General features: G+C 38.8%; 1 protein-coding gene across 1 annotated transcript; it reads right to left on the reverse strand.

Moving 5' to 3' along the window:
• tbx5a (T-box transcription factor 5a) lies at positions 1–27,635 on the reverse strand. Its single transcript, XM_010738376.3, has 9 exons — positions 27,530–27,635; positions 18,522–18,695; positions 17,683–17,777; positions 16,125–16,244; positions 14,990–15,137; positions 8,529–8,681; positions 5,480–5,571; positions 3,833–4,065; positions 1–3,219 (listed from the first exon to the last, which is right to left on the reverse strand). The coding sequence occupies exons 2-9, from the start codon at positions 18,663–18,665 to the stop codon at positions 2,627–2,629; spliced, it is 1,578 nt and encodes a 525-aa protein (XP_010736678.2). The 5' UTR covers positions 18,666–18,695; positions 27,530–27,635; the 3' UTR covers positions 1–2,626.
• Between the last annotated feature and the right edge of the window lie 3 nt (positions 27,636–27,638).

Here is a 27,638-nt window from a genome sequence, read left to right on the forward strand (position 1 = left end):
TAACATACACTCATTTGTTTGGTGAAACAGACCTTCACTTTATAATGTGTTTCAAATGCATTTTACGTTTTCAAATGTACATTCTATCATGTGTTTGACTGTAATTGTATGTGTTGATTTAGTTTGATTGTCAGAGAAGTGCCATTTTGGGGATTAATACTAAATGTTTTAGAGCATGAAGCTGCATGAAACTCACAACTAGAACTAAAACAAGGATAAGAAATCTCGTTCAAACTTTGCAGGGTTATCATGTCAGAAAAAGGCGTTTTAGATGCAGATCTGAATTGCAATGTAATACTGCAATGCAGTTTGTCTCTAATTCAGATGTGGATAATCCGGAGTCACAGTAGTTTTTTCATGAGTGTTTTATCTTATACAATCCTAACAAATACACATATTCACAACATACAGACAGGAAAGGTTTTGCAGCATGACAGTGCTAAACAACAACCCATCATTGAATATCAGTTAGACTCAGAGAGAATCCATTACTGTATGCTAATTAACCGATCTGCAACACCACAAATTGTCATTGGGTCAGATTATGCAACACCTGATAGCTGCACACTGATGGCTCTTTGAAACCCTGTTTTCTCTGATCTCTGATCTGAAAAGATGTTTCTTCATTCAAAGACATTTAGAGTTCGAACCACATTTGTTTGGGTGTGTTTTTTATTTGTTTTCACATGTGCCAGTTTATTAATCGGTGATAAAAACAGTCACGACACATCTTTTATTCTAATGCTAGCAGGAATAGTTCCACTTTTATGTCATTGCCTTTAATGCCTTGAAATGAGGTTGGGCAATTGTGGCAATCATTTGCAACTGAGCATGCTTTAATTGCAGTATTAATGATGTTAACCCAAATCAAATTGACATATCAGCGTGTTTATCAATTCTTTCCATGGATACATTTCAAATCTCTGGTTTATTGTCTAAATGCTACTCTATTCTGACCTGAATTTCATCAGTTTTAGCACTGTACAGCTAACTTCGTATGCATTAGGTAGCACTGTTCTCAGTACTCTCCAGTCAGACCAAAGTGAAACAGTGATCCACACGTTTTTTCAACTTAACACTCAGTAACACTCCAACTGCTAATCTTTATATAGCTGTGAGTCAATAATTACAACAATTAAGGCTGTATTAATGATTTTTTTGGCCACTTGGGGGCAGAAGACCACAACATACAAGGTGACAAACCCACAGCCCTGACATATTATCACCTTATAAAGTTGTAATGTGTTAGCAACTCATTCCCTAATTACATCCAGTAGACACAGAGAGACATTTACATTCATTTGGTGTTGTATTTCTGACCACATGATGACTTGAAGGTCGAAAATTAACTCATATATTCAATGGTAGTTTGATTCACTGTTATTGTAAGAATATTGACTATATAGATAGTGATACTGAATATTTGATAATAGAGTTTTAGGTTCTGAGAGGCCCATTTCCTTTCCTTTTTTCCTTAGAACTTTTAGTTGTAATATGTACTACTAATTTTTATGTATCAATCTTGTTTTAACCAAAAATAAAAGGCATCAAAACGGCATCATTGTAGTTGTGTAAATATAACTGAAAGTTAGACAGCTGGATGTAAGAAGGTCAAGTTGCACTGTGGGTGCTATAGTGCCCTGCATACTGAGCAAACTGAGAGGTATACGGTAGTTGAAAAACTGTGAAAATCCGGCTAAAAATCGGAATATTACTGTGTTCCATGACGTGTTTCATCTTGTATAGCTCACCTGTGACTGGTTGTAAAACTGGTGCCAGTTTGAAGGCTGAGGAAGGGCGTCTGCCCGAAATGTCCCTGCATGAACAAGCAATTTAACTGAAGTGCTGCCCTTCTTGCAATTTTTACTGTCATGTTCCTTATAATGGCATTAAGATTAAATTCTTGATGTGCATGTAAATGAACCCAGCAACAGGAAAAAAGCCACCATCCTGACAGATTTAAGAGCAAGCAAATTCACCAAAGAGCCACAACAATAGCTCCCATCTGCTTATTCATTTTTTAACTTATGGCAATTTGACTACAAAGTAAGTAGTTAACTACAAAAGCTTAAAAGAAAATGAGAACTCGGAATAATGTGACAAAAGACAAACATCTTTCTTTTACATGAATTCGGGACATGAATGCAAAACAAGCGCTTTGTACTTAAAAAGAAAAAGATGAAAACATATTCATTTGTCTCTGAAACGTTGACATCCAAAGAACACCACCGCACAAGAACACCATCAGTTTGGGGATTGCTGGCAAAGCATCTGAAGTATTTTTGTTCTTCCGTTCAGTGTCTGAATTTCCACCACTGTGATCACTTTTTCTGCACTTGAGCAATCTTTGCATATGTTCTGGTCCAGCTCCTCTCTGTTCATGTTTATGATATTTGCTTATAAGTGCAGATGCTGTCACAACAAAGTGATAAGATGCTTTCTTTCTATTCGACAAATATCCACTGCAGTCAGTGAACAAAAACTGATTTTATTAAGATGATCAGCAACACATCCTCTAAAAATATAAATATAAATTCATCTAAACCCTGCCTTAATTTGGTCCATTTTTGTATTTTTTTCCTTTTAATATTTTTTATCCGTTAAGTATGAAAAAACAAAAGCTCTTTTAGCTGTTCTCATTCCACTCTGGCATGATGCTGACACTATGTACAGTGTGGTACTGGTGTGGTGATAGTGTACGTGGTATGCCATGTGTATAGAGGTACTCGTTTCCCTGTAGGCCGGCTGTTGGCGACTGGATCCCAGCCCCAGGACTGCACTGGCGGCCCAGAGTCTGGTGGGTCATGGAGCTCTGGTACATGGCAGCATGGTGGCCATCGCCCAGCTGCGGAGAGGCGTGGCCCCCAACCCCGCCAAGTCTGGACACCAGAGACCCTGAGGTGAAGTGAGCAGAGAAGTGCTGGTATGGCAGCCGCTCCATTGGCTGCATGGTGGTGACTGAACAACTCCCATAAGGTGAAACGCTGGCCCAAGTGTTGCAGCTGATGTCCTCCAAACTAGGAACAGGCTCAGCGCCCTGCGAGGCGCTGGCATACATACAGGCCTGCCGCTGGCTGGATTCACTGCGGTAGGGCCCGCTAGCCAGGCCGAGGCTCTGAGCGTAGCCAACAGGACGGTAGTAATGGTCATCCTCACTGGACGAGCTCTCCAGATAGGCCTTCTTATAGCTGTGTTCACCTGAGTGACAGTCATCCTCCACTGCAGGCAGAATTACAGAGTTAAAGAACAATAACAACATAGTTTCATGCAACATTTAATTCTGTTTATTAACGGACACCAAAAAACATTATATACACTAAAAACTTTAATCCTTATTGTGAAAAGCAACAGTGTTAATAATTTCTGTTTATGAACACACAATGTTGGAAGTTTTGTTTTGCTATTATGCACATACTTTTATACCACTTTTATACTTCATATTTGCTGATTTATTACCACATTTGTGTTTTACTTGTACAAAACAAAGTATAATTATGTGCTAGCATATACAATTTGGATGAAAAAAAATACACAAATACAAATTTAGCTTCATTTTGTATAAAGATCTGTGTGAAAGTGGCCATAAATACATACACAGGGTGTCAATATACTTGTAAAGGAGGTTACTATAAAATAAACATAACTCTCAGAAACAACTTTTATTTTGGTCGTTAGTGCCCTAATTACACATTTTTCTTTGTGTAGAAAATAATTGATTAATTAAAAAGGAACATTAAGAGACAGACAGACATTAACATACTCAGTCTCCCATATTAGATTAAAAAAAATAACTTTATTTTCATCCTTTTAGAATTAAAGCAGCACTTCCTACCTTTCCTCTTGATGCAGTGGTACTCCTGGCCGTGCTCATGTGGCAGGGGATAGGAGCCCGACTGAGGCAACATGTCCTGTGAGGTGCTTGTGACTCCGTTCTCACACTGGGAATACTGGGAGCTCATGGTGCTTGGGGTGGCCATGCCCTGGACCTCCCCGGTGAAGGGACTCTGGCTGGAGCCTACTCTCTGACGCACTGTACTGCGAGGCACTACTGGATACTCCTTGGTACTATACACAGGCACACAAACACCCAAATGTTACAAATAGTTGTTAGTTAATTATCTGCAGCTGATCCCTAAAATCTTCACACCACATCATAGCACATGTAAACTCGCTATGAACAATATTCATAGTTTAAGTCAGTTTGAAAGATCTGTTCTCAAGAACATTCGCCATCAGTGAATCACACCCACTTAGGACACACAGAGAGACAGTCCTTGGGGGAAAATCCTTTCCAGTGAAAATGCCAGCATGTATTTCACTCCTATTAATCCACAGGATCCGTCAATACATCATTTTGCTACTTTTGGTTCTTTGATTTCAGAGATCGCCTCAGTTGAAACAGTGACCTGGTTTTGCAATAAGCCCTCCCTTCAAAATGTGTAACCAAGAGCAGACGCGCATAGCTTACTGTACTCGGCAGGATTGGACAACGGCATGCAAGATTGATGTTGTGGTTTGGACTCTCACCATGCTCTATACATTTACAGAGTTTTGATAGGTAAAATGTATTTCACTCAAAATGTCGTATTAAATTGTGGCATGCACCTACTTACAGTAACTTAACGTGTGTCTGATTCAATCAAGCGTGCAATTCTTAAAGACAACTTGAAAGTACAGAAATGTAGCCTCTGATTTCCGGGGATTTTCCTCCAAAGCAAAAACCCTGACATTAATCTGAGACGCTTAATTAGAAAGAACTTTATTCTGTGGCTCAGAATAAAGGTTATGGGAAGGAGGTAGGATTTTAGCACCTTGTGGAAAATCCAACAAACTTTTCCAGCTTTTTTTTTTTTTCCTGATTTGGGATTTCTACATTTGAATGCCGGCATCAGCTGCCCAAAGGGGTGGGGCGGGGAGGGTGGGCTGTTAGTCTCAAAACCAGATTTTCTCCTTTGAAAATGTGTTTTCCACGCAGTATGGACGCATGCTCTCCATCTCTCATCTGGACTGAATAATAGCGAAAGAGGGAGAGCAATGTGGTCGTGTTCTGCCTTGGCGGCCGGACCGAGCGATACCACCAGTTCAACAGAAATGCATGTACACACACGCACACACATGCAGCAGACACATAAGCAGTTGGAACATCCTTGGTAGAAAGAGTTGTGTGGACGGGAGATGTTACAGTCTTGTTTCAGAGGTTCTGCCAGATCAGCCATAAAAGTCTTCAGCATTAAAACTGGCCGAGGATCAAGAACTACACTTACATCACCGAAAATAACACTCACTGGAAATAACGCTCATAACTGGCTTGCATTTTGATGATTGAAGGATTAAAGTGGGGCTTGTTAAGTGACAGTGTGACCAGGATGTCAGTAATCCATGAATCTTTTCAGTTTGTATCAGTGTTTCCATATATATCAGAAACCAGGATCAATTAAAGAAACAGATTTTGAATAACAAAACCTTTTCTACAGCTTACCTCTGCATTCTAGACATCCGGTGCAGTTCCATATCATCACTTCCACGAAAGCCTTTTGCAAATGGATTGTTCTCAATCTTCAGTTGGGTTATCTAAAACAGCAAAAACACTTAATGAGTAAAATATTGTACAATAAAAGACATTTGTTGTGTTGGCTGTGCCATTTGATTCCAAGATCTTTAAAAAAGAAGGGCATAAAAAAAGTAATAAGGGCCCAAATTAAAAGCAGCACACACATGCATCCATTTCTTTGTCCTAAATAAGAGTTATTTTAATCAAGAAGACTTTAGAAGAAAATGCAGCATTTCAATATCTGCAATAATCTAATGACAGGCTAGTCTTCTTCAGTTTGAGGTTCATATGATGACAGTATTACAAAATGTTTTTGGAGAATCAAATTTTGAAGTTTTTTTGGACGCATCTAGCTGCTCACAAAGTTACCCAAGAGAAAGAAATAATAGATCACATTTCCAGAAACCTAAGATGCTTTTAGGGATCCGAAGCTAAACAGTCCAATAAAAGCATGTCTCAATAAGACATATTTTCATTGCTTAATTTATAATGTTGAATTTGATGGTCTTTGGCTCAACAGATAGTTGGCACATCGCTTGACAGATTCAAATAATGTGATTTATTATATGACTTTATGTTTTGGTGAAAATGTCTTTGTAAGTATAAGTGCAGAGAAGCACCCTGAAATAGTAAGTTAATCCCCAAAGAGGTTAAAAACAATCCCGGGATATCCCTCTCATGAGCAGTGGTTTCTGGCAGGTAATTAGTTGGCAGCTCTTGTGTGCTTCCAGCTTTCTGACAAGACTGGAGGTTTGTCTGCACGCTGGCTGACACTTTCACCAAACCTTGTAAAATCTCTCGTGTGACACTTCGCTAGCTTCTTGTTAATACACCCAGGCTGGCAGAGCATTTATATATTGTTTCATCTTCTTTTTTTTAAGTTTGGAATAAAATAAAAAAAGTTCTGCTGAACTCTTGTTAACCCCTTTGCGTGCGTTCCAAGAAGAAATACATCTAGACAAATAATTACCCTTTCCAAAGTGATAGCCTGAGTTCAGTTTACAGAAAAAGAAAATAGATTTTTGCAAAACACATGTGAGTTCTCCTACTGACTGGGCTCAGAGGATGGAAATACTCAGAGGAGAGAATACGAATATTGTTAAAAATAATTTAGGAGTAGACTCAAGACAATCATGCAAAATGCATTCAGAACTTCAAAGACTGCATGTTTTTTTTACTGCTGTATCCAAACTATACTCATTAAAATAACTGAGGCCTATGGTATATGAACATGTATCCAGATGTTTTGGGCCTAGGAAAGCCAAAAAAAAAAAGGTGAAGTAGGCCTTCTTAAAATAAGATTTATTAAATAGAGTTGTTGGTCACTCATTTTTTTTAATCTTGAAGAACACATCATTTCAGAAAACACAGTTTAGAGTCGTGTTTTAATTAAAGCTGTGACAGGAAAGACTTGAAACCAGACACTTTGGCCGTTTTCATTAGCTGAGAGTCCAACAGGTGAATTGGACACATGCCTGCAGCACATATTACTCTGGCAGATGTTAAGAGTGTTTGATTAGACAGTTGTGGTAAAGCGCCTGCAGAAATCAGAAATAGTTGTTTTCCTGCAGGTCTGGAAAGCCCCAATAATTAGCCCCGGGGTTACGATCTCAGGCCCCAATAAGATGTTTGAAAATAATGAATGGTTTCTACAGCATGTCGGTCATTTGTGCTTCCTGTTCCCAGAAGCGCGGAGACTTCGGATTGGCTGTGGGGACATTACGAGCTTTCGCCTCATTCTCCCTTATTCCCTAAACTAAAAACATATAAGCCTGCATGGTTAAATGATGTTAAACAGACGCTGTTTACACATATCTGTATTCCCAGGATTTCCCCCCCACAGAAATTTACGCAGAGTAAATATTGAGTTTTATTTCTGCTTCTTTCCCCCGAAGACTTAACACGCAACTGACAGAGAACCGTGAGGCTGTCTGGCCTGAAGAAATGTATTTATTTAACTCTCATTTAATGATATTAAAGTTATTAAAGAAAACGCCAAACAATAATTTACTGTTTTTAATCAACGTTACCAACGAAACCGAGAGAGCTTTAAAATATTATTCTATATAATATAATATAATATAAATAATATAATATAATATAATATAAATAAATAACAACACCATTCCCGTTTTTCCCCCCGAAACGACAGGTCTATGTTGCGCATCTGTCACCAACGCGTAAAAGTATATTTTAATAAACAAGCGGATAAATAAAAGCCAATGGATAATTTATTAATGTGGTAATCAAGTTAATGAACCTGAGGCATTGAAAATAAACAAAAATAAACATTTGAACTCAATAATCTGCACAATTGCGCAAATAACCTCGGTTACATGACGAACTATATTTAATAAATGTATTATTATTATTATTATTATTATTATTATTATTATTATTTTCAGCATCAAAGGGTTTTTAAAGATACTGAGGAAGTTGGGAAGTCGCGGCAGATTTATCAGCTTTATCTGCAGCTTGTCTGTCTCTACAAAGCGCTGCAGGTCTGGAACTTGGAAAGAAGTCTCTTGAGGTCAGACGTCGTCTAGTCCGGTATCTGAAGTTTTCTCTCGTCTGTCAGTGACTCGATGTGATATCAGAGATTTTCAGCTGACTGTGACAAGGTTTCACTTAAGCCTCACAGAGAACCGTGCCTTTCATTTTCTCTCCCGCCTTCCGTCCCGTGTTTTTATTTTATTTTATTTTTTAGTTTAAAGGGGAGATTAAACATCTACATAATTCTGCATTTTATTGCACGTGTGGCACTAATAATACGTTTGTATTTCTAGATGTTTATTATTATTATTTTTAATTATCATTCATCTTCTTATTTGCCACGTTTGAAACATCATTAGAATTAAAACGCCTCATAAAATACGCCCTGAAATTAAGTTGCCCATTTACTATGTCACAGACTGCAATAAAAAACAAAGTGAAATAATAATAATTTAAAAAAAAAAGTAGCTCTTGCAGGACTTACCTTGTGGTTCTGATAGGACGTGACCGCAATGAAGGCAGTCTCGGGGAAGACGTGGGTGCAGAAGGCCGTGTTTTTGGAGCCAAAGCCGTTATTTTCATCTGCCTTCACAATGTGGATCCTCGGCTGATATTTGTGCATCGAATTCAGGATGATCTAGAAAGAAGAAAAAGAGGTGTCAGACGTTTGATTTCATGTTATGACAGTGGCAGTCTGTTAAAACACACTTTGTAAAAAGTTAAACTTGCAGAAGAGACATTCACACTATCAGACTTTCTTCGGAGCTGCTTGGAGTAAAAACATCCCAGACTGAGTAAACCCGTAAACTTCCCATTAAATTCAGTTTTGAATCTGAACTATTTTTATTACTTTGTTACTCGTGTGTTACTTTTTTTTACAGTTGCAAACTAGACACACTGGTACAAAGCCTCAGACTCAAAATTCCAGCACGTTATAATTAAAACATGCACCGAGAAGAGTTAACAAAATAAAAGAAGGGAGAGTCGTTCAATGCAGAAAAGTGAGTACTTTTATTGGCACAATTTGTGCATAAATTCAGACATTAGAGGGGGGGAAAAAACAAGTGGCTTGGCAGCTGCTTAGGTTAAAGCAATACTTCATTAATCTCACAGAAGCCAAATGAAGCTGAACTTTTTCAAGGCTGAACTGCACACTTTTTTTGGGGGGGGGGGGGGGGGGGGGGGGGGGGGGGGGGGGGGGGGGGGGGGGGGGGGGGGGGGGGGGGCAAATGACCCGTTTGACTAAAAGGTAAAACTTTTATTGCACTGCAACATCTAATGAACATTTTATTGCTTTCATAAATATTCAAATAAAATTGGGCTGCTCGCACTTTTATTTTCCTTTCTTCTTCTTCAAAGAATTAAAGGTCCGGCTGTCTGTTCCAGACAGAACTACTGTATCTGTGCAGACAGATAATAGTTCACCATGTTATGATAATTACAGCACTGTGTCACACAGAGTGGATGAGTAACTCTCTCTTGTTGCCCCTCTAACCTGACTAACCTAGTTTGGGCTAAGTGATGACTGCTACCAGTAGCTTGGCGACATTAAGACGCGGTCCACACAGCTGAACTTGAGCCTTGAACTTCTCTTTTGAGGCCCTCTCATCCGTGGGTCTTAAGTCTAATTGTTTTGACGGACCAGGGAGTCACGGTCATCAGCCTGGAGGAAATCTAATGGTTTTTATTTTCATCAGATCCACTTACATTTAGAGATTAAAAAAAAAAACTCCCTTTCCCCTTCTCTTAACTCCCTCCCCCTTTTTTTTTACACCCCCCACCTTTCTGTCCCATAGGCATTACTCCTATCTGTTATCTTAAAGGTTGTTTTTGTACCTGCCTTTCACTGCCAGCATGAAAAGAGACAAGGGATCGCTCTGACCTCCTGTACCTGTTGGGGAATCCTGTGGCATTAAGCAGACATAAGCCAAGTTCTAACAACAAAGATGATACACTAGTCATCTATCAATTTCCAGTTAAACTTGATCTCCTTTAAATGTGAAATAGAGTTTTTTATGGGCATAAACTGGGTACAAAGTGTTGCTACATATGCATGATGATTTAATGGAAGTTACTGACCCTGTGCAGAATATATCTGTTGAGTAAAACACAAGCAGGCTGTTGAAGTGTGGATGTTTCGCAGATGGAAACTCAGCTTTTGCATATTTTACAATCTACTATAAATAAAACTATTTGCAGGAATGGGTTTTGGGGTTGCATACTTGGATCTGAGTTGAGTATAGTTTTACTAAAACTGAGTCTGAGGCTGAGGACAATCTAATCTTGCTGGGGCGTTCCGTAGTAACTTTGTTTTAATGTCCATATTTAAGTGCGGGATTGTACTGTGTTGTAAAGTCATGTCTGCGTGCAAATGAAAAACCACCACTATTATTCTGTTGGGATTCATAAATGAGGCTTTAACGGTCTATGAAAGAGCTTTTCAAAACTATTTTAACACAGTGCAGAGAAAAAGTAGGTTAAACAAAACATTTTCCCGTGCATGCGTTCATTGATGGCTTACTTGAGGTCTGCAAAGATACATTCAGGATTTGGACAAACCACAATAACAAGCCCATCAATGCAAACACGTTACGCAGCACACTACATGGATTTAGAAGCTAACAATGTCTGCCACTGAGACACATTAGAAGTTGCAGGGAAATATATAAACACAACGTTTTACCCTGGAAAACAGCACAGTCCACTGACTGTGGGTTCCCAAAGTCCAGTATGTGTGTTAGTGGGTGGGTGAGTAGGTTTGGGGGGGGGTTAGCTGTAGACCACCCACTGGGGCCCCAGCACACGCCTCGTCTCTCTGGCCCAGCCGCTGCCCTGCCTGTGTCCCAGTATCTCTGTCTAACCCCCCCGTCCCCGCCACCCTCCCCCCCCGTCCAGCCTCTGGATGATAGTATTTAATGATAGTGAGGGATCACTTTGGGTCTCGAGCCGCTGCCCTTTCCTTTCAAGTTCCACCACATCAGAGAGTTTCCCCAAGCCTCGGGATTAGCAGGCTTTGTACACCATCATCTATTGCTCATCGCACACTGCCATTCAAATATAAACAGTGAGATCCTCACACTCCACCCTCTTGGCCAAAACATGTGTGGGAAGACAGGGAGACGAGTGCAGGAGCAAATCAAGGGGGGGGGATGAGTAACACTGAGAAATATTCTGGGAGTTGAGGGCTAGATCAAAGAAAAAAAAAACTACAGCTTGGTACAGTATGAAACCTGCAACAAGAACAAATTATTTTTAGGAATTCAAATACAGAAAACAGTTTGGTTACTTAAATCTATGACGATGAGACCAAAGTATCACTGTAGTGCAGTGGTTTAAGAATTTACACCTTTGACGATGATAAAGTAACTAAAGTTTTACTTAGCTGTTGTTACTTCAATACTTTTTCACGGTTACAGCATGTTGTGTTGTTATACAGTACAATGCGAGTGGACTTCTATTGCCGGTGCATTCACTAAGAAGGGTTTTAATGTTGCAGATGCTCTAGATGAAGCTAATCTGAACTACTTTCTATGCTTTAAATTAGCACATCATATTTTATAAGCTGCAGTGCTGTGACTGTCCAATAAATGTAGTGTATTAAAAAGTACTTTCCCCTGTAAAATGTAATGGAGTAAAGGTGTAGAGGGGCATACAACATAAACAAGTACAAATAGCTTAAACTTATATTTAAGTGCTGTAGCGGAGTGAATGTACTTTACAAAATTGCTCTTGTGTCTTATTAGCATGCATGTTGTAATAAACATCATGAAACCATATTCAAAACACATTGTCTGCAACTGCAATTATTAATAAAATAAACTTCTTCTTGCAGACCTTGACCTTTACTTAACGAATGTGGTATTAATCAATATGCAAAATACTGGAAGAAAGTGACTACATGCACCCTCAAAATAAAGGTTCAAGTTAAACCTAAAGTGGTTCTTCATGGTGATGCCACAGGGGAACTTTTCTATCTATTGGTTCTTTAAAAAAAACATTTATTATTAAGCCTTTTACAGAATTTAGGGTAAATAGTTTGTCTGTCTTTGTTAAAGGTGCAATACTTAAAATATTCAATTGAATATTAAAAATAATATATTTTTTAAATATATAAATTACCTTACCTAAAGTATTTATTACTTTTTTTATATAAATAATTATCACATTACTAATTGTTCTCTCTAAAAAAGTAGTAGTAGAAGATTACCCTTTAAAATTAGAACAACAACAATAATTTCTACACACAGCCACAATAGCGGCCATTAGTTAAAGCCATATGTACTTCAGGTTCATAAAAAAAGGCTGTTCAAAGGTGTTGAAACTGTCCCTGTTTTTATCAAAACCAGGTCATGTTGTTCATAGGTTGACTTAAAGAACCACTAATTAGTATTCCAAAGAATCTTTATTAAACATTAAAAGGTTCTTAAAAAACACCAAAACCGCTGTTCAGTTTCTCAGAGTACGCAATAAAAGAAATTTCTTAGAGTGTATATGTGCCTGTAAGATGTGTCATTGAAAAACTTAATTGAGATGTCAACCAGTAATGTCAACCCAGTCTGAAGTTGCAAAAAAACATAACAAAAACAAAACCCACTATCTAAAACTATACTCTAAACGTCTCTTGCAAAAAAACATTTGCTATTTCTAGTTATTGCAATATAGTTTGAAAAAAAAAAAAAAAAGCAAATCTGCACAGTTAACTGTATACGAACTCTCAGGCTCGATAAAGCACAGCTCTCCTTGTTTCCTATCAGACTCCTTCACAGCAGTCCTGCTCGGCCTGCTGACATGTGTCTAATTACCAGACATTTCACTATAGAGAAAAATGACGGCTTCAGGCACATCTTAAATTAGTCCAATCTACATCTACAGCAACATTGATCTCATGTCTTCACTGCTAGTAATTATAAATCATCCACAAGTTATTTCAACCAGCTGGACCAACAAGCTGATGGAATATGTTTCTGGCCAACCACCAGCGTTTCATTTATGAATCCCAGGGTGCTGTCTCCCAGCACGAACCAGGGTGAGCCAAGAACCACTGCAACCAATCAAAAATGTACTTTAACCCAAAATTTACAACACTGCTCACATTCTGACTGAGCTCCAGTTTCAAATCACCAGCTGGGCTTTGGCAAGGCAACAATCACTATAGGTGCCATGTGGATAGATAGTGGCGTGTGTTTGTGGAAATACATATGCAATATTTGCTTTGTGATTAAATGATGATGGAAAAAGTCTAATTTTAGATTCACGATCAAACTGAGTACCTGTAGCTATGTAACTAATTGGCAGGGCATGATAACTGAAATAAATCAAACATAACAAGAACTGCATGTTTTACTGATGACTCTTAATGACACATCTATGGAAAGCAACCTGAATATGCTGCATTCTTTTCCCTGACTACAAGTTTTAACTTTAACACTTATAAACACATTTAATCGTCATTAGCATTTCATTATTTTAACTTAATTACATTTCTTAGGTGTTTCCTCTGTAATTAATCTCCTTAAAAACCTTGCCAACCTTACCAATTGTACCCCCCCTTTTTTCTTTTAATGAGTGTGCCCTATTAGTAAGAAAGCTAATTGTCTGACTGTTCCATTTCTACAGCAAGACATCTAATTTGGCCTCAATGTGCCCATCAACTTAAACTTCATGAAAACCTTCCAACAGGCCAATTTGTTGATGAAGTAAGTGATGTTTGTGTTCTCTGTTTTGGGTCAGACAGGAATCACAAAAGCCCCAGGCCTGATAGTGATTGTAGAATAATGAGGAGTTAAAATAGGAAATGGGTACCATACAGTCTCTCACTGGTGAGGGGGGTGAGGGTGGTGGTGGTGGTGGCAGCGGTTGGGGGTGCAATTGCCTCTTTCCATTTTCCTAAAAGGTGCCCAACTGTTCCCCTCTACTTATGAAAGCATAGTTCCAGGGTCTGCAGCTTTAATGGATCTAGGGGGTGCTATAATAAACCTGGGCAAAGAAAAGAAGACTACCAAAGGATGCTGGCACCATACATGCTATTATCAATGATGGCTAGTCGAAACTCAATTGAAAATGTATAAACTGAGACATTGTTTTCATTGTTCGGGATCAGTGAATTGCATTATAAGTGCAAAGGTTCATACACTTTGTATAATAAAAATTAATTTAAGCAAAGCATGTATTTGTGTATTTCTATTTGATAAAACAATGTGCAGCAAAGTCACCCCCGTGTTTCTTGTTTTTCAAAAGGACACCAGACCAGAAAAATTTAAATTGAAGTTTTTTTTGTGTGTGTGCGCAGAAAATCAAATGTCATACCCTTTTAACGCATCTGTTTTGTGTTTAATTGTTTCCAACAGAGCATTAGGCACAAGAATACTTGTTAAATTAATGAGGACCTTGAGTCCAGCGTTTTTCTGATTAAACACAAAAACAAACAACAACAAAGATGTCTCTTGAGGTGGAAGAAAATTTTCATATAATTAATGGAACTAACACTTCAAACTATTTTTTAATTATTTTTTTTGCACTATTTGGATTGCATGTTTCTTTGTAAAAGCAGAAACTAAAGTTTAAGATAATAAACTGTAGACCCATCATGTGTTTAAATGCTCAGTACTTCTACTTACATTTTTTGTGTCACAAAAATAAGTGAATAATTTAAAAACGCAAGAATAGAATAGGTTTGAAAGTTTGAAAGAGAACAAAAACATTGCCTTGGTGATAAGTGACACCTTAGTATTAAGTAAATATTTTCTGGAAATTTCATATTTCACATTGAAACACAAAACTTGAAATATATATATATATATATATATATAGTATATATATATAGATATCTATACGATATAAATATATATATATATACACAAAGAGTCTCCAGTTAACTAAATTGAACTTAATAGCACAAAGCATTCACAGGGTTAAATAATAGAGATGATAGGCCTAGGCACCTACGTGTCCGAACGGATCCAGGTGGTTGTTGGTCAGTTTCAGCTTCTGGAAGGAAACGAGCTGCCTCATCCAGTGCGCCCCCGTGGCGGGAGAGTCCGGGTGAACATAGAGCCTGCCGGGCATGGCGGGCTCTGCCTTCCCGGTCACAGACCTGAATGAACACAGTCACACTGTAACACCCTGGACCGACACCCATATGCAAGCTATCAACTTTGGAGACGCTAATGTAGGTGGACGTGTCTTTGGTGTAAAATGTTGATTAGACAACATTTCCCCAAAGCCTGTAAGCTATAATGCATTATGAAAATTTGGAAATTACGCACAGGGATATCTGAATGAAATTAAATAAAAGGAGACACTGTTGCTAAGCTCTAAGGCTGAAATTTGATTGTTGAAGAATCTCATCCAAAGACATTTACGCACTTGGCTTAAACGTCTATAGGCTACCATGTTTACCTCCTTGTCAAAACTTTGCATTGGACATTTCAAGTCAAATAAATGGGGGACAAAACGTTTCACAGGGAAGTTGGTTTTGGATCATGAGAGGTCAGATTAGAGATGGTAGACATTGTTTTCCAACATCGTTAGATCAAGAGGAGAATTAGTTCCAGGACATGCTTTGGACAGGTCATTATCGGCAGTATTGGCATGTGATTATCCTCTTTGAGTTTCCCCTCATTGAAAAGCGCTGACCCAACCAAGACATTCCTGACCAACCTTGCAGAGATCGACAAGACACTAAACAAATAGCCATGTTTGTGCCCTTCTGTGAAAGACAGCCTTGTTGCAATGCACATATAAGCTGGTATAGCTATAGGAAAAGTCATAAACATTCATTCAGCACCGAAATGTCAGCTCCGGCAGAAACATTTCTCCCTGCTGACTACATTTCTTGGCAAGCAATAGAAAACACACAGTTCATAATTCTAGGTGAAATAATATATTCACTTCCGATTCTCGTCCATCAGGACAACAATATAAAATTTCCTGTTGGAGTAAACTCCCAAGAGAATAGCTGCGACCCCCAAAACAACGACCCTCATTATTTGGAAATATCGTGTGCGTAAAAATGAAAAGTTTGTTTCTATAAAGGAAAAGTCCCCAAGAATTCGTTTTTACTGTGTTTTATTTTACATACCATTTATTATCGGCAAATTTGTATCGGTGGTCGTCCGCAGGAACAACATCCATCAGGAGAATATATTTCGTTTTGGGGTTTAATCCCGTGACCTTCACTTTGAAGCTGGGGAACATTCGCCTGTGAAGGAAAAAAACACGGTTTATAGCGTTTGTTTCTGACAAACTGGAAAAAGAAGGTTACTACATCCAGGCAAAAATAGACTGCAGTGTGTGTGTGTGTGTGTGTGTGTGTGTGTGTGTGTGTGTGTGTGTGTGTGTGTGTCTTTTTGGTGGGGTTCTGCTCTGAAGAAGAAATCTAAATTCCACATCCAATTTTAGCCATTTTCAGCCGCTTAGCAGGGAGAAGCATCCATCATAGAGAATAAAAAAACAAAATAAATAAGGTCATGACTTTCTCATTTTTTTTTATTGATTCTGATTTGCAAACTAAATCATAATACAGAGAGCCAGCTCACGTACGGTGGTTCAAAATGTCAAAGGCATGTTAGCCTCTGTTTAGTTTGGAGAGGTAAAAACTATTTTCAAAACGGGGCGTTGGGACTGCGCATTATAAAATGTTGTTCACTGCAGGCCAGATTGTGTGTGTGTGTGTGTGTGTGTGTGTGTGTGTGTGTGTGTGCTGAGTAAATCATTTGGATATTTGGTAGCTGTCATGCTGTAGAATAATGTGAGTAAGGTTAAGCAGTCTCACAAGTGAAAGGGATAGAGTTAAGGACGAGGTGGGGGGAGGAGGAGGATGCTGTGTAATATCAATTTCACGCCAAAAACAGGAGTGAGATGACTGACGGGAATATAATGGAGACTTCATGCAGCTGTGAGAAAACAACTGCCTTCACTGGCGAGCACAGTGAAACATAGCAGTGAAACATATCTGTGTTCAATTATAGATATTCATCAATTATTAAAAAACAAACAAACAAACAAACAAACAAAAAACGTGCCACAGTGAGCGCACAAGACCGGTCACCATGCATACATGCAAGTTCACACTCAGCCGACGGCCCGCTAGTTTGATTGGATGCAGTCTGGGGGCGATTGTGGAGCTGACAGCGAGACACGTGTACAGCCCCTGCAGAACATGTTGCTGCACAAGTGTCTGCATCCAATTACGCGCGCACACACACAGCAGATAAGGTATAAAATAAAATACTTGCAATATCGCAGAACATTATGCTCCTTGAAAAAAAATCAGTCAATTTCGCTGGATTTGTTGAGTGAAAGACTCAAACCATTTTTACACGGGAGGATAGCTCATGTGCTCAGACTGATTCGTCGATGGTATTGCATTTCCCAGCAGGGCCACCCAGACTAAAACGCAGGCTGAGCTTTTGCAGCGTCCACCAGATGCTGTGTGTTTTCTTTTGTGGTTCCTCACGGTGTACATTTCCAAGTCCCCACGCAAGAAAGAATCCAGCCGGGTGAAGTCTACATATTAATCGGCTTAGATACAATTTCATAATTTTGTGAGGAGCCTTATCAGCAAACAGCTGCCCTCCACCTTTGTTCTGATTATTAGTTTCCAGTCATATTAAATAAGAATCATTTTGTCCTCTTACCTTCCGGCTTTGGTGATGATCATCTCCGTCCCCACCTCGTGAAACTTTGACCAGAGTTCCCTCTCGTGCAGGTAGACTTTTATTCCCTCCATTCCCTTCAAAATAAAACATCTTAGTGCCCATAGTGCCGTTTGGTACAAATAGACACAGGTCTGACATGATTTTGAGGCCTTCTGAGTTAAATAGCCTGCTGTCAAACAGCTGCCAAAGAGAAAATTATAAATGGAAGAAATAAAATATTAATTTAAATTTCAAAGAAAAATAATAAAAAAGTTTGTCCTCTGAGTTGAGTCAAAACAATAATAGTGACAATGTAACTCTTGTGTAAGTACTTGGTAATTGTGTTCTGTAGTTTTAAACGTGCTGGGCCTTTATCATATTTAAACTACAAACAATATCAAGTTTAACATGGTCAGAGTTCATGCCTGAACATTAACAAATTCTCCTACAGAATTCATATGATCATATTAAAATATATTCAAAATAAAACAAAACTTTTTTTCTGAAGTTGTTTCACTTTTTGCTTTCTTTTTAAACAATCTGTTTCTCTGAGAGACGCACTGACAAAAAAAACACAGACTGAATATCGAATTTTAAAAAGTTATATTTGTATGTAAAATTAGCAGAACTACTTCATCCCATCCTGTCTTATTATTCAACATTTCGTGTATATTCGAACACCTATAACCACATCAACACACTATAGGGCTTGGACAATTATATAAATATGTGTATACATTTTTTTAACAGTAAATCTGACCCCATATAAGTCCGTCTCACAACCTCGGCTCGCAGCATGACGCAGTGACAGTGAGGCCTACAGACTGACCGATACTGACCTGCTGAATGTAAGTTGTCTGTGATGATGGGGATTTGCTTGAGCTCCCGTTTAGTTTCTCTGATTTATTATCGTTCTGTAATTCCCTTGAATCAGAGCCACCGGGAGAGTTTGGAAGGCCAAAAGTCTCCTCTTGGTCCGCCATGACCGGAGCTCCGAAAAACTACTGTCCCAGCTGTAAGACCCAAACAAAGATGTCAGTATGTGGGACTGAAAGTCCTTATTAACATGTTAGAGACTGATTTGAAGAAGTTCATACACGCAGACAGACACTGGTTTAGCTTCGTTTTGTCACTATGTGACCACAGAGTGAATCATTTTTCAGGAGGTGCTACAGGCTACAGGCTAATAACCACAGGTCAGGGTTATCAGCATTAAACATAGAGCATTTAAAACAGCATAAATATGAACATATCAACTTGATTTAAAGGCGAAGAGTACTTTCTGTTTATTGTTCTGTTGCACAGTGAGCGCGTAATAAAGTAAAGCTGTAACATGTTTTAAAAACTTTAAAGTTTGGTAACTTATGTCAAGAAGCTTGCCACAAATATTTTGAGTTATTGCCAAAGATATTATATTTTAATAAGAAGCGATTACACTCCTAACTTTGGAAATGACTGACTTATTTTGGGAATAAAAGCTGCACCCTGCAGCAGCCTTACTCGCTTCTAGGAAACGTTATTTCCTATCCATGTTCTCCAAACAAAAAGACATGAGCTTTATTGTTACATCGCCACATTGTGATGTCCAGAAGACGAAGAATCCTTAAAACAACACAATCCTCTACGCTCACTTCTGCACCCAGCAGCGCAGAGCAGCCTGTCCTATGTAAACCGCTATGAAATTCAACAACAACCATTAGTAGTCACGTAGTCGGATCGGAGCAGGATCAGCTTACCTAAAAACAAAACCAAAAAAAAACACGTCGTGGGATAGAGTTGGGACACAGCGGTGGCACAACAGAAACACCAAAAATTCTTCAATGCCCCTTTCCCATATCAGATAATCCAGGCGTTTTAGCTCGATGAAGCTTCACGCAATCTCCATGGAGCCTTCTTCTTCTTCCCCCTCTTCTCACAGTTAGTCCAGATTTGCTACAAGCGGAGCCTCGGTTGTGGAGACGCTCGCGGAGCTCGGTGACAGCTACAAAGCGCCACTCGGTGCCTTATTGCGCATTTTACAGCCGAAGACCGTTTTGTGAGCAGAGCCTGTTGATAGCACCCTAGCAGTAAGCTGTAGCCGAGTCCCAAAGGAGCAGGTCCGTCACCTCCCTCTTCCCTCCTCTCTCTCCCAGTCTCTACCCTTGTCAGTCCTACCTCCCCCTCTCTCTCTCTCCTGCGCGCTCCCTCTCCAACCCTCCACTGAGCATCAATGACCAACCGTGCGAAGCGGAAGCTGAGTCCGCGACGTAGATCAATGGGGTGGAGGGGTGGTCAGGGGGGAGCAGTCTGTGCAGGAATAGCATTGGTTTATGCCCCAAATAATAATTCCTCAGAGGCCCCCCCACCCCAGTTTCTGTCCTAAACCTCCCCATAATCCCAGTCTGGTAGATGGAATCCATTTGATATTTGCTGTTTCATGCGCCATTACGCGCGACCTATTCTTCTTTAAGTTGTAGCCTGCAGACAATGCAGAGATCAAGTTCGATAAACACAATCCAAATTTGATAGATACATCATTAGATATTGTAGGTCAACATGGTCTCTCTGTTTATGGCTCCACTTTTGAACGAACGATTAATTGATTAATCGACCTTATGCTTTTTGCCGGTAGTTCTACTCTCGTCTGGGCACTTAACGGAATAAACAATTAACGGACCATTTGCTCAAAACAGTTTGTCTCTAAATGTCATGAATGGACCTTGTGCTATACTATCAATATACTAAACAGCTTCCACGACTGGAGGCCAACAAGAGGAAATAGATCGGAAGTGTCTCCATAGAAAGAAAACTGAAACTGTTTTAGGCCTGTGGCTTCACACAGGTTTATTCTGACATAAAAGGATCACAACAAACCACTGGACTCTTTTAAATTAGTTGGAGCAATGGTTGGCGCCTGCAAAGACGGTGCCAGAAGCCTATTTAGATTTATGGTAGCAGAGGTGTACTAATATTATTACTTTTCAATCTTGCATGTGGAAAAAAGTAGAACATAGCGTTCGATGTTTTACTAATCTGACCAAATTTAGGGTTGAGCCTAATTTTACCTGCTCTGTCATGTTTCCCCTTTGAAATAATTAAAGCACTGAACAAAATACACTAACTGCAGACTAAAAGTAGAATATTTGATTTTATTTTGCAGTATGCGCGCTGCAAAATGTCTCATTTTTTAATGCTGTTCTCTCATTACGCAGGCGCTCACAGAGTTCATTTCCCCGTCAGTCAATGTGATACAGAGAGACAGCATCTGGATGTTTGTCCTTTAAGAGGCTGTCAATATTGACACCTTCTGATTAGATATGACAGGAAAGATCAAACTGCGTAATATTTGCATCTCTCAAATGCAAAATAATGACGAACGTATAACAGAAGAAATTTTTATTGAATTGATCTATCAATTTAAGAAAGATTGTTTTAGATATTGATATTACGATATATTGAGATATTGTAACCTCTAAATATGTCGTAGCCTTTATCCAACAACGTCTTCTTAGAAAAGCAAAACTACGTTTTAACACAAAAATTCTACATACATCGAATTTGGACAAACTAGTTTATGGAAAATGTTTAATCTTTTTCTTCTTATAAAAAAAACAACAACAGACAAACACAATTAAAGATGTGGATGTAAGCTACTGGAGCGTAATTAAGCAAAATGAGACTCTGAAACCAGTCTCATATAAAAGTTTCCAAAGTTTTAAAAATTTGCTGACTTTGTAAGGAATATGGAGACTACCTCCTCTCTCTAACTCTCTCTCTCTGTCTGCAGACAGACTTCTCCATTACTGTATTAACAAAAATAACGTAGGCTTTGCAGAACTTGGACAAGGCTACAGAGCACTCCTATTGCACTAATGTTGTATTCAAAAATGCAGTTGTGACTATGGATATTGTAGGTATTTTGGATATAGGGCTATAAATTGGCCCAAGATCCTTGGACACGTTTGATCGAGGGCTGCAGCAGTAATTAGTCTGACATCACACAGTTATTGTAGGAGAATACCTAATAAACTTTGTTAATTAAAAAAACAATATATTGATAAATGCAGAGACAGAGCAGATGAAAGGAAAAAAAGCTGTCACATTAAGAGTTTGCTCTGCGCAACAGTTAAAACGGGCACACAGGCCTGCGAGAGAAATTCAAAGCTTAATGAAGTTAGTTTCACCAACTGAAAACTGAAGTCAGGCGCTGTGAGGTCAATATAATGTAAAGGTCAATATTAAAGTCTGAAGCCTTCCTCCATAATAGCTCTGTAACATTTGGCTGTAAGGATTTCCACAATTCAGTTTAAATTAAAATCTAAAACTCAGCAGTTGTACATATTTCTATATTTATCTTTGCTTCGTTTTTGCCATAGGCCTTCAGACTAACTGGCATGAAAACTCATTTAAAGTTTTAGGTGGAGAAAAATGTGCCAAACACACTTTTTGTGGCTTTTTCATAAAAGAAACTTCAGCAGTGAGATCATAAAAAAAAGAAAAAAAAAGGAACGGACCACGTGGCAATTGATTGAAAGTCTAATGAGGAAGTTAAAGAAAACAAACACGCCGGTAAGAACGTCTCAATAACCCCAGATTGCGTCTTTTTGATCATCTGAATCGCTTAAAGGCAGACAGCCCTCACAAACAGATGACGTGGATGTTGAGGTGCAGCGTGAAAGCAGCACTCAGACTGTAATTAACTCGGAGCGTCCAACAAGAGACGCGCTAACTGTGCGTCACACAAGTTAAATCTGTGGGGGTAAAATAAAAAAAAGAAAAAGATAGCAAAAATATAACGAGTGTCACATCAAATACACAGGTAGGTCCATTCATGAAATGTGTTTGTTAGTTACAACAAATAAAATCAGTTACTGAATCAAATGTGATATAAGTTATATTCTCTAGAGATCACATAAAAAAAGAAAGAACAAGAATAATCCATAATCCATACACACACGGTCTGAAATAGATCTGGATGGGTTCAAGTTAAGATGTCCGGTAATCGATGACTGATCAGCTACGACAAACACAAAAACAGCAACTCTTAACATGATGCAAATGTATCAAAATAAGTTGCTGAAGTCAATAATTCGAGCTTGAAACTCAATATATTTTGTATATCATTCATTTAAAATAACAAAACATCGATTTTCCGCGCATACGTGTGAACAAGTTAGAATTGAATTGATAAAACAAGCAACAGGCTGCAAATAATAATAAAACGCTAATAAAACACGTGCAAATAAAATGAAATTTAAAAAAGGAAGACAAAGCTGCAGAGATCCAATGTGTTATATGGAAAATACAATAAAATAACAACACATTACCTTTTTGCAGATCCTCACAAATTGAGAATTAGAAAGAAAATTACGCTTTGACTGACAAAACTAACAAAAAGTATAAGATTCTACTAAATAAGCATAAAAAGTGAAATTGCAGATAAATAAAAGTATTGTTTTTATCATTTGGCCTGCAAGACAGAGGCAAAAGTTAATTACAGCAAAGACCAAATTATTCTGTTAAATGCTAAATTATAAAAAAGGGAAATGATGAAAATGAAGCACAGAGGATAACATTTTCTACATTTCAAAAATAATAAAATCCTCTGTGTGGTAGAATATAGAGAGCCTCTCAAATAACCTGTTTATGTATACTGTAAAGTACATAAAACCTGTCCTCACTTCTAGACATATTGCGTGACCATTCTGGCTAATTAGTATTTACTCTGAAACATAAAATCTAAATGTAGCCTGGAAGACATACAATGCATCAACCACAGAAGTCAGTAAGCAACAGTATACTGACCAGTGGTCTCACCGCTGCTCTTCAGACTGTAAATCTGCAGCATTAAAATCAAACTATTGGATGCAAACAGTGTCTAAAGCCCATTTATGTCATATCTTAAAAAAATAATCACATTGCCACTGACTATACATACTGTGTAGAATGAAAAGTTCCTGTTGAAGAACTACAAATCCCACTCATCCAGGTGCAAATGACAAGGTGCCAAAAATTAGAATGATATGTTAGGTTGAAGTAGGCTGCCTGCTGAAAAATAGTGTAAAACTGAAGGCAAGAAAACAACCACAGGAACAATGTTCGTGTGAAGTGTATGCTGGAAATATTGTGTGCATGGGCAACATGCAACACACACACACACACACACACACACACACACACACACACACACACACACACACACACAGAGGGGTTAAATACATACTCCCTACCTCCTGGCTGTCTGTCCAGCAGTATTGAGTGTGTGGTCTGATGTTACCGTTTGTTTAGAGCCGCTTAAAGTCTTGGTGAGACTTCAGCAGACAGGCAGGTGAAAGCGTTGGTGTGGCTAACCACCAGTCCAGCCATGCAGGACTCCCGGATCAGGGAGGGGAGCCTGCCCAGATGCTCTGCAAAGACCAGCTGTGAGGTTTGTGGCTGAAAATCTATCCAGACTTTGGCTCTCAGGAGCTGAGCCAGCGAAGAGGGGAAGAGGGAGAGAAGGAAAACAAAAGCTGCAGAATTGCATTTTTTGGGGGGCTAGATCTTTTCCAGGTGGTACTAAGGAGTACTCTATAATTTCAGTAGAATAAGTATGAATTTGAAGTCTCTACATTTCAGATATGTATAAACATATATATTTATTCCTGCTTGCAGTGTGTTTTCATTTGTATTCCACAGTATTAATGGGTCTAACACAAGCACAGAGTGGATTTTATGACCGATTTCTAAAACATAAACAAAGGAATATTATGACTCATTCTTGTGTGGATCTGTTGCTTATTAATACTGAGCGCTGGACTGCTTGTATATTCAGCAAACGTTCCACTGACAAATGAGGAGACAAATGTTATGAGATGATAGTAGACGTAAAATTCCCGTTGTACAGACTGCACCTTTAAAGTCCAGCCCCTTACTCTGAAATATGTCCAAACAAAAAAACATAAACAAACAAAAAACAATTTGGCATTTTGTGTTTGAAATAATGTCTTGTCTTATAAGAACTGGCAGCATTACATGGTTTAATGTTCAAGACACAAAACTTGACAAACCGCGTTGAAAACTAGGAACATTAGAAACAATGCAGGTCAGGTTGTTATAATGACAGGAAAGTTGATGTATACCGATTGATGCATCATTTGTTGGTGAGGCGCATGAACACTCCCACACCAGTCACCACCATCCTCTTCTGTCTTTCACTTTCTCTATATAAAGATGGAGGAGTTGTAAACTCCATCCAAATCCAGTATGGTTTCACCCTGCATGGCCACACATGGGCCTGTGGTCTGCCCCCCGTCCAGAGTCTTTGGCCCCTGCCTCCCCTCCCTCACTGTCGACCTCGTGAGTGAGTTTACCCTTGTTCCACTAGAAACTGCAATGATAAGGTATCTGGGCCTCCATAGCAGTGCAGAGCTAAGAGGTATATCATGTGTACGCAGATGAACACACATACACACACACACACACACGCGCATATTCACGTACAGAGCTTGGCTTTAACAACCTGAGCAGGGCTGCGGGCTCAGGGTTGGTGGTGGTGGTGGTGGTGGTGGTGGGTTGGTGGCGGTGGGCTTGGGGCTGACACGTTTCTGCTAACAATCACATCACACACAGGGACCCACATTCCAACTTCCTGATGAACCCACCTCCCCTCCACCACCACCACCACCACCACCCTGTTTCATTGGGCTACCTCACAGTCGTCCTCCTCCCCCAACAGGTCTTGGTGGAACTGTGCAAGCTCGGGGCAAACTTATGTGGTCGAGTATTCTGAGTTTAGAGAAGCACGGAATTATTCATGAATTTGTTTACAGAAATGCAAATTGACACAGATATCAAAAAAATTATCTGTTAAAATATTAAATTAATCAGTTTAGAAGTGATACACTAGTTTTACTGGAATATTACAGAATAGAATAATTATAATTAATACAGTTGCAGCACATCTGGATCTGGTTCATGTTGACATATTGGCAGTTGAATGAAGCATATGCCTGATTGTGTATGACACTGCATATCATGTCCTCTGCTGCCCTCTAGCGGTATTTCTTTAAAGGTTCACTCGTGACATGGCATGTCCTGCTGCAGAGATATACACTCAACATTAAACTTAAGCACAAAAAACTAATTAAGTGGATTGATTATTAATTGAAGTGTACCTAATATTTCATGTTTGCATTTTATTTTAGCACTATAGTTTGATTACAATTAAATTAAAAACACAATACAAAATACAACACATAACAGAAATGACACTAGACCTAACCACATAAATAGCATTGAATGACCTTTTTGTAATTCTCTACTTATACGTCCATGCATTTTGCATTGATTAAAACTGAGGAGAAAAATATGATCAAATATAACATCAGTAAAGAGTAAATCTAAATCTTTTGGATTCTAACAAAATAAAGACAGTTGAGGCAGACCATTTGTCTGTAGGTATAACTAAACCCTCAAACATGTTGGGCAATATACTGCATCAATTCTGCATATCATGTAAACAAAAAGGACATCATGTTGGATGAAAAAAATATTTATAAAAAAATAAAGTCAAAATACAATTCCAAAGACAAAACGTCCAGAGACAACAGCATAGACTCCAGCAAAGATACAGATGGCCAACCACCTACCAGGTTGCGGTAATGAGCATGGGAATCATGTGGTGTGGTCTGCTCCAGCCATGGCCACATTCACAGACCGTGGAGGCCTGCGGGCCATCATGTCTCACTTCGGTGAGGTCAAAGCACCTTCAACTCTGACATGTTCAAATGCACAAATTATGACTCTGTCAAATCCAGAAATTATGAATTAGGTATTTCCTTTGCCTCATTTGAGTCTCTGGTATGACCAGGAACTGGTCTTCAATCCCAGACACCGGTTACTTTAAGGCTCATAAATGGGATGAAGCACACTGTAGATAAAAGTCAGGCCTTGCTAAATCCTGGAAAGAATAAACTCTGAGACTGAGAGGTTGTAACAATGCATCTGTCTTTAGGCTTCCTCAAAACACCAGGGGGAAAACTGGGTGGAGAATTATTCTTCCAAAATTAGGTCTTATACCAAGGCACTGCCTTATATGAAACAGAAAATTTTGTAATAATGTACAAGAATGTACAAAAACCAAAAACGCAACGCCACAATAAACAGGCAAGCTAATTAATCCATGAGGCATTAAGATAAACAAGATGCTCGTTATTAAAAATGTAGAAGTGAAAATTAAACTTAGGGCAACATAACATAGAAGGAAATTCATTGAGAAAAGGCAAAGACATCTTCTATTAACAACGAGGTGACAACAGACCAGAGTGTCAAGGTAATAACAAGCTTCACAATTTCTCTTAATACTCTTTACTCAACACCAACATAGCAGGACTGTGTACAGCTTCACTCTAGGCAGCTCACCCTCACTGTTTCACATGCTACTCTGAGTCTCTTACACTTACAACTGTCCCTTATTAAATAGCAGGCAACAATAATGAAATAAAAAAATCCTAAAAACTTGTATGGAACAGAAAATAAACCACAGTATGCTGTACACACAAAAAAACACTTAAAGCCACTGTAGGAACTAGGAAGGGGGGATATCACCAGAAGATGGCACTAATGCAACCACAACTAGGCAAACGTCTGTTAAACCCCAAAGACGAAGAAGAGGAAGACTGAAGGCAGTACACAAGGTGGGCACCCAGTTTCCCACAAATTCCTGGATTCATTGAATATATCTGTCTCTGGAAAACCCTCACAAACACCATGTCTGTTCTTTGGTAAGGTGTATTGACTGATACTTTATCAACAACAGAGTTTGTGACATATTGCTATCAAGACACATCAAACATATTTTGGAATACAGTTTATCTGAGTATCTTACCTTTCATCTTTGCTGCACATGTTCAGGCCCACCTTCAGACCTAGAAACTGGCAAACCTCCCTGAGCCAAAATGGCTTCCTGTTATGGAGGTGTTCATGGAGGAATGTAC

The sequence above is a fragment of the Larimichthys crocea genome, chromosome IX (assembly GCF_000972845.2).
Source record: "Larimichthys crocea isolate SSNF chromosome IX, L_crocea_2.0, whole genome shotgun sequence".
Classification (NCBI taxonomy): Eukaryota; Metazoa; Chordata; class Actinopteri; family Sciaenidae; genus Larimichthys; species Larimichthys crocea.